Below are 7,175 nucleotides of genomic sequence, written 5' to 3'. Positions count from 1 at the left end.
TAAGCAATCAAGTTGTGAAAATAGCTAATGATTTGGTGATGCAAAAGCACTGAGAAAATTTATGGGGGTGAGGGTGACTCGGGGATTTCAAAAGCAACCTGACCAAGTTTACTGTAATTGGCTGACACTCGTCATCTGACCCATCTCCTCTGAATCTGATTCAGTGATTGGTCAGTTGTTGAAGTGGGCAATACTCTGATGTCAGTGAGTAAATACTGTAGTTTCTTCCAGTTCATCACAAAACTCTAGTGATCAATAATACCAAGTAATACAACAGTCACATTTCTGAATCAGCATGAAATTAATACTGTTTCATCAACGCTAGAAAAACACAACATTTCAATATAAGTTGTATCTGCTTAATGTTGCCATGGTGAAACATGAGTCCATCATCAGCATTACGCTGCGTAACAGAGATGACAAGTAACATGTCTAGTCTCATGCTGATTCCAGATACATGTTAAAATACTGAAATATTGACTGGTACTGAAATTACTTGATCTCGAATATTTCAGTATTATTCTGTGAAAACAGAATTTGGGTCAATCTGCTATGAGATGAGATATCACACAGTGCCTTGACCTAATTATCCAGACCCTCACAGTGTTATCACAGTCTGCATGTCACAGAAACTAGACTGTTACATCATCAATTCCCAGTATCTGCTCGAGGTCTGTTCTTCCGACTCCCTGAACCTTTGGCATGAGTCATCTTCAGTTTCACATCTTCTCCTCCAGACCCTCTTGGGCTCGGACTCTGACTAGATGGCACCATTTGTTTCACTGAACGTCCCTCGGAAACTTTAATGTCCTTTCTTGGCACAGACTCTGGTTTTGATTCAGTCTTTGTTGTTTTTAACGCCATCTTCATGTCTTTCCCAGAGGATTCTGATTTGGGTAAGGAGGGGTTTGCTGTGGTTGGTTTAGATGATTTGTCAGTCTTACTTCCTTTGTCAGCTTCCGTCTTGCCAGGAGAACTGGCTTTAGGTTTCTGATAACTTGTGTTATTGTTTTTATTGACTGGCTTCTCTCCACTTCCTTGTTGAGGCTTTGTTGTGGTATCGGTTTTGGGGATAGTTTTGACGTCAGCAGTTTTACTGGTGTGGGTGCTGTTGTTTGTCTTTGCCGTCTTGTCTGTCCCTGAAGTGCTTCTTCCATTGGTGATGCCAGCCTTGGTTGATGATGAGGCTGTGCTGCCACTGTTGTTGTTATTGTTGTTCCTACTTGGAGTACTCTCAGACTTGGGACTTGTCTTAGCATCTGCACTTTTACTTGTCCTGGGAGCTTTTACATCAGTGCTGTTTGCTGTCCTTGAATTCCCTGAACTGCCATTTCCACTGCCAGTATTTGCAGACATGGCTGATACTGGTGCATTGTTTGCTTTCTCCGTCCCATGATTCCCATTCTCTCCACTGCTTGCTGCTGTGTTGGATGTTGGTTTGGTTGTTTTATCTGTTTTGTCAGTACCAGCAATCCCAGAGTTGGTATTTCCTGTACCGTTTACAGACTTTGTTAAAGAACTTGAAGTGTTTGAGCTGCCAGAGTTTCTACTAGCACGACTCAATTTAGCACTGGTGGTAGTTTTCGCCCCTCCTCCTGTAACTTGTGGATTCAAAATGGTGGAAAATTCTGACTTTCGTGTCTGGTTCTGAGATTGAGTGACGACAGGAGTTTGTGTAATGGCGACACGAGGAACCGACCGACTTGGTGATCGACTCTGTCGAGGATTGTTGACTGACTGCGTAGACCTTGATTTCTCCTGGCTGTTGTCCTTGGCAGGGGAGACACTCCTCGTCTGCCGATGACCCACAGAGTAGGGGCTGGAGCCACAATGTAACACTGCGAATTTCTTCAGGGAACTCAGTGGCATCAATGGCTGGTTCTTACGGCTCTTCTCAAAGCTCTCCAGGCATAAATCTGGAAGATGGAAAGGTCAAATGATTTCCACACTACACAGATTTTTTAAACATATATTTCATTATAATACATAAAGTCAACACCAAACCTGTCGTGAATCAGTGAGTTGGATTTGTTCATGCTTTTAAGAGCATTTCACTTAATGAGGGTCCAACGTCTATGTGATGGGTCTCATATATCTGCTGATATCTGCTGAAAGTCACAGTTATTGTACTGGCAAACCTCCATTATCTGATCGAACTGGATGTTGTTGCTCATGATATTGACCACTGGATTACCGGCTCAGACCTAATCATCCTAACCCACCACCAAAACTGGCTTCTTGACTGTATGCACATGTTAGAGATGTACTGTTGGCTTTATACATGGTTTATGATTGGATAAGATTCATGGTGTTGGCCCAATCAATTCTTAACTACAAAATCATCACCTGTAATATGCCATAGTTGTGTGAGATGTGCAGCGATCAATAAGAAACAAACAGCAGTCATTGTACTCACGGATAGTTTCCTCAACCATGCCTGGGATGACCTCTTTGAGAGCTGAACAGTTGGTGGCCAGGCATGGGTTGATGTTGATCTCAATCAGCCAGATCTACAGAAGGAATATACTCAGTCATGATCAAAGGACACTCTACCTTGGGATACTGATTGCTGAAATCTTTCAGAAATCATAATTGTTTCCCAAATATCTTCCAGCAACACCTTCCTGCCTTTACCTTAATGATGCTGAAACTACCTCTGTTTCTAGACTTTAAAAATAGCCTTGTGAAGAACCAGTCCTGTTGTTCAGTGTTGTGCAGTACAACTCTACAGTTACCCCTTTGTTCTGGCTCATTATCTCCACCCCTATCTCCCACCCTAATACCCCACCCCACCTCTCCCAACAAGTCCTGACTCATAGACTCAACAGTAAATCCTACGTTCCAGCCATATCTCCCACCAACCTATCTCCCACCCCAAATATTCCCTCTCTCCCAACAAGACTTTACACAGTCGCCCCTACCTATCTCTACATCTTTGTTCCAGTCCAACATCTCCAACCAATCTCCCACCTCTTCGGTCACATCCTGACCCCAAGCCGCCAGGCCTGGCTTTACAGTGCCACCTTCCTTCCACCCTAATGTATCCTGACCACTCTTCTACCCTTCATCCCCTGGCCCACCCCTATCATCCATCCCTATTTCTTACCTTTTTGTCCCAGCCTCACAGCCTACCTTCATCTCCTGATCCACCCCTATCATCCTGTCCTGTTTCAGACCAATGTCTCCCAGCCTCATCACCCACCTTCATCTCCTGGTCGACCCCTATCTCCATCCCCATCTCTCAGCCTCTCCACCCACCTTCATCTCCTGGTCCACCCCTATCATCACGCCCTATCTCCCACCCCCATCTCTAAGCCTCACCACCTACCTTCATCTTCTGGTACACCCCTATCTCCCACCCCCATCTCCCAACCTCTCCACACACCTTCATCTCCTGGTCCACCATGAAGTCCAGGCCATACAGATCAAAGTAGCCAACTTTACACTGCAGTTTGTGTTTAACTGAGTTGAAACAGTGGAGCATTATTCTCTGCATCTGCCTCTGTAACAAACACCAACAATGAAACAATGAAACAGTGACAACAATGAAACAATGACATTAAACCACATCAATTAAATAATGACAACAATGACATCAACCTTAAAGTTTCGTATCCTGCTTTCACATACAACAACAAAGCCACTCAGTAACTTTACTCCTTGTTCCCTTCAACTATCAAAGATCAACTTACCATGTACACTGTCACCCAAGTTTATTTTTCTTTGATGACACAGAACAAATGTGGTAATCATAAAGTAAGCATCAGATTTCTTAAAAAGAATCTTTTATTGGTAATAGATCTGACCAATACACCTGCTGTATTTTATTCTTTATAGGTAATTTTTCTGCTTCTCACATGTGTCACAAGGACTCAAGCCACTAATACACCTGGCTTATTTTAATCTTTATAGGTAATATTTCTAGTTCTCACATGTGTCACAAGGACTCAAGCCACTAATACACCTGGCTTATTTTAATCTTTATAGGTAATATCTCTGACATGTGTCACAATACACCTGGCTTATTTTAATCTTTACAGGTAATATTTCTAGTTCTCACAATAGGTAATATCTCTGATATGTGTCACAGAGACTCAAGCCACCAATACACCTGGCTTATTTTAATCTTTATAGGTAATATCTCTGACATGTGTCACAAAGACTCGAGCCACCAATACACCTGGCCCTGTTCTACTCACTGTTAGGGTGTTGTACACCCAGTCCTGTTCTATCCCTTTTTCTGGGGCAACCTTCTCGTTGATGTAGTCATTGAACTTATCCATGCTCCATGCTGTGTCCTCCTTTACATCTCCATAGTTGGGAACTTTCTTCTGGATGAACTGCAGATAAAAGGGGTTGTCACAAGAGTGCTTGTCATTACACCAATTTGCATCAGAAGGCAACAAAACAATATCAGCTATATGTTTGTTATTGCACGATAAACAAGAATGCTTTCCTCAGAATCAATATATTTACTTTAACTTGGTTTGTTATACATGTATTCTGATTGTAACATGAAGTCCAAAAAGTCTCCTTGCACTAAACCTCAGGCATTAAATAGAACTTTTAGCTTTCTAGTAATCAAAGTAATCTTCCAGTACCAAGGAGCAGAAATCTCTGGTGCAATGAAACTGGATAAATGAAATAGTCTGACTGACAGACATAAGGTCATAAACAATTTGGCCGAAAAGAGTTATCTCCCCTACACCATAACTGGCCTGAAGTTGAATTGGGTGGTAAGGTGTGTGTTGTGTTATGTCTACAGTACCTAGTTGGTTACATGGGTGTTGAGATGTGTGGTGAGGTGTGTGCGTATATAAACAGTATACCTTGTCGGTGAGATGGATGCTGAGGTGGGTGCGTATGTAAACAGTATACCTGGTTGGTGAGATGGATGCTGAGGTGGGTGCATATATAAACAGTATACCTGGTTGGTGAGATGGGTGGTGAGTTGGATGCGTATATTATCAGTATACCTGGTTGGTGAGATGGGTGGTGAGGTTGGTGCGTATATAAACAGCATACCTTGTCGGTGAGATGGGTGGTGAGGTGGGTGCGTATATAAACAGTATACCTGTTTGGTGAGATGGGTGGTGAGATGGGTGTTTATATTAGCAGTATACCTCGTTGGTGAGATGGGTGGTGAGGGGGGGTGCGTATATAAGCAGTATACCTGGTTGATGAGATGGGTGGTGAGATGGGTGTTTATATTAGCAGTATACCTCGTTGGTGAGATGGGTGGTGAGGGGGGGTGCGTATATAAACAGTATACCTCGTTGGTGTGGTGGGTGCGTATGTAAACAGTATACCTGGTTGGCGAGATAGGTGGTGAGTTGGGTGCGTATATAAACAGTATACCTGGTTGGTGAGATGGGTGGTGAGGTGGGTGCATATATTGTCAGTGCGTATATAAGCAGTATACCTGGTTGATGAGATGGGTGGTGAGATGGGTGTTTATATTAGCAGTATACCTCGTTGGTGAGATGGGTGGTGAGGGGGGGTGCGTATATAAACAGTATACCTCGTTGGTGTGGTGGGTGCGTATGTAAACAGTATACCTGGTTGGCGAGATAGGTGGTGAGTTGGGTGCGTATATAAACAGTATACCTGGTTGGTGAGATGGGTGGTGAGGTGGGTGCGTATATTGTCAGTGCGTATATAAGCAGTATACCTGGTTGATGAGATGGGTGGTGAGATGGGTGTTTATATTAGCAGTATACCTCGTTGGTGAGATGGGTGGTGAGGGGGGGTGCGTATATAAACAGTATACCTCGTTGGTGTGGTGGGTGCGTATGTAAACAGTATACCTGGTTGGTGAGATGGGTGGTGAGGTGGGTGCGTATATAAACAGCATACCTGGTTGGTGAGATGGGTGGTGAGGGGGGGTGTGCATATAAACAGTATCCCTGGTTGGTGTGGTGGGTGCGTATGTAAACAGTATACCTGGTTGGTGAGATGGGTGGTGAGGTGGGTGAGTATATAAACAGCATACCTGGTTGGTGAGATGGGTGGTGAGGTGGGTGCGTATATTATCAGTATACCTGGTTGGTGAGATGGGTGGTGAGGTGGGTGCGTATATTATCAGTATACCTGGTTGGTGAGATGGGTGGTGAGGTGGGTGCGTATATTATCAGTATACCTGGTTGGTGAGATGGATGGTGAGGTGGGTGCGCATATAAACAGTATACCTGGTTGGTGAGATGGGTGGTGAGGTTGGTGTCCTCCCCTTCATACTTGTGGCAGGACAGTCGGACATACCTCGTTGGTGAGGTGGGTGCGTATATAAACAGCATACCTGGTTGGTGAGATGGGTGGTGAGGGGGGTGCGCATATAAACAGTATCCCTGGTTGGTGAGATGGGTGGTGAGGTGGGTGCGTATATTATCAGTATACCTGGTTGGTGAGATGGGTGGTGAGGTGGGTGCGTATATTATCAGTATACCTGGTTGGTGAGATGGGTGGTGAGGTTGGTGTCCTCCCCATCATACTTGTGGCAGGACAGTCGGACATATCCCTTGTGATACAGAACCAGGTACGGCACTGTGCTGGCAATAAGCATGTAGGCCCTGATGTCAAACTTCCGTTCGTCCAGTAGCAGGGGGTTGTGGATATACCTTGAAAACAATAGCCAGTGGTCCTGAACATTACAAAGGATCGAACACGCAATGTAACAGAGCCACATGCAGGCAAAGAACTGTAATTTACTGAGGCAGGTTCAATATTATCAGTTACTGGCTGTAGATTGTATAGCAGAATGTTTTGTCCGAACACCTCCGATAATATCCTGTAAATGATAGTTAAAAAAACATACCTCCTAATATATCTATTCTTTTCCAGCACATATTTTAAACAAAGTTTCAAATGATTAGGCTTCATCTTCAAACGTAATAATGCAACTATTTCATGTCTCTGACAATCTTAGACTTAGAGTGGAATGGTGACAGAAACTGATAAACCAGACAGCACTTAGGATTAGTTTATTAAGGCATGATTTGGACATTAAGAAGGAAAGATGTTCTATATGTTCCAGTTCCATTAGGATTAGTATATTAAGGTGGCATGATTTGGACATTAAGAAGGGGGGATGTTCTAGATGTTCCAATTCTATTATGATTAGTATATTAAGGTGGCATGATTAGGACATTAAGAAGGGGAGATGTTAGACATGTTAGTCA

At 43.6% G+C, this 7,175-nt stretch overlaps 1 protein-coding gene across 1 annotated transcript in view; it reads right to left on the bottom strand.

The window, feature by feature from the left end:
* LOC137268244 (uncharacterized) overlaps positions 1-7,175 on the bottom strand; it is a 98,760-nt gene continuing 91,585 nt past the window's right edge. Inside the window, exons 11-15 of the mRNA XM_067802781.1 lie at positions 6,443-6,614; positions 4,200-4,340; positions 3,386-3,502; positions 2,417-2,510; positions 1-1,916 (exon numbers count right to left, since the gene is read on the bottom strand). Of these exons, the coding sequence (XP_067658882.1) occupies positions 649-1,916; positions 2,417-2,510; positions 3,386-3,502; positions 4,200-4,340; positions 6,443-6,614 (1,792 nt within the window). The 3' untranslated portion in view covers positions 1-648. The remainder of the gene's footprint in view (positions 1,917-2,416; positions 2,511-3,385; positions 3,503-4,199; positions 4,341-6,442; positions 6,615-7,175) is intronic.

This window comes from Haliotis asinina, chromosome 16 (genome assembly GCF_037392515.1).
Source record: "Haliotis asinina isolate JCU_RB_2024 chromosome 16, JCU_Hal_asi_v2, whole genome shotgun sequence".
Lineage (NCBI taxonomy): Eukaryota > Metazoa > Mollusca > Gastropoda > Lepetellida > Haliotidae > Haliotis > Haliotis asinina.
The sequence above is the reverse complement of the archived record's forward strand: the minus strand, read 5'-3'. Positions and strand labels throughout refer to the sequence as shown.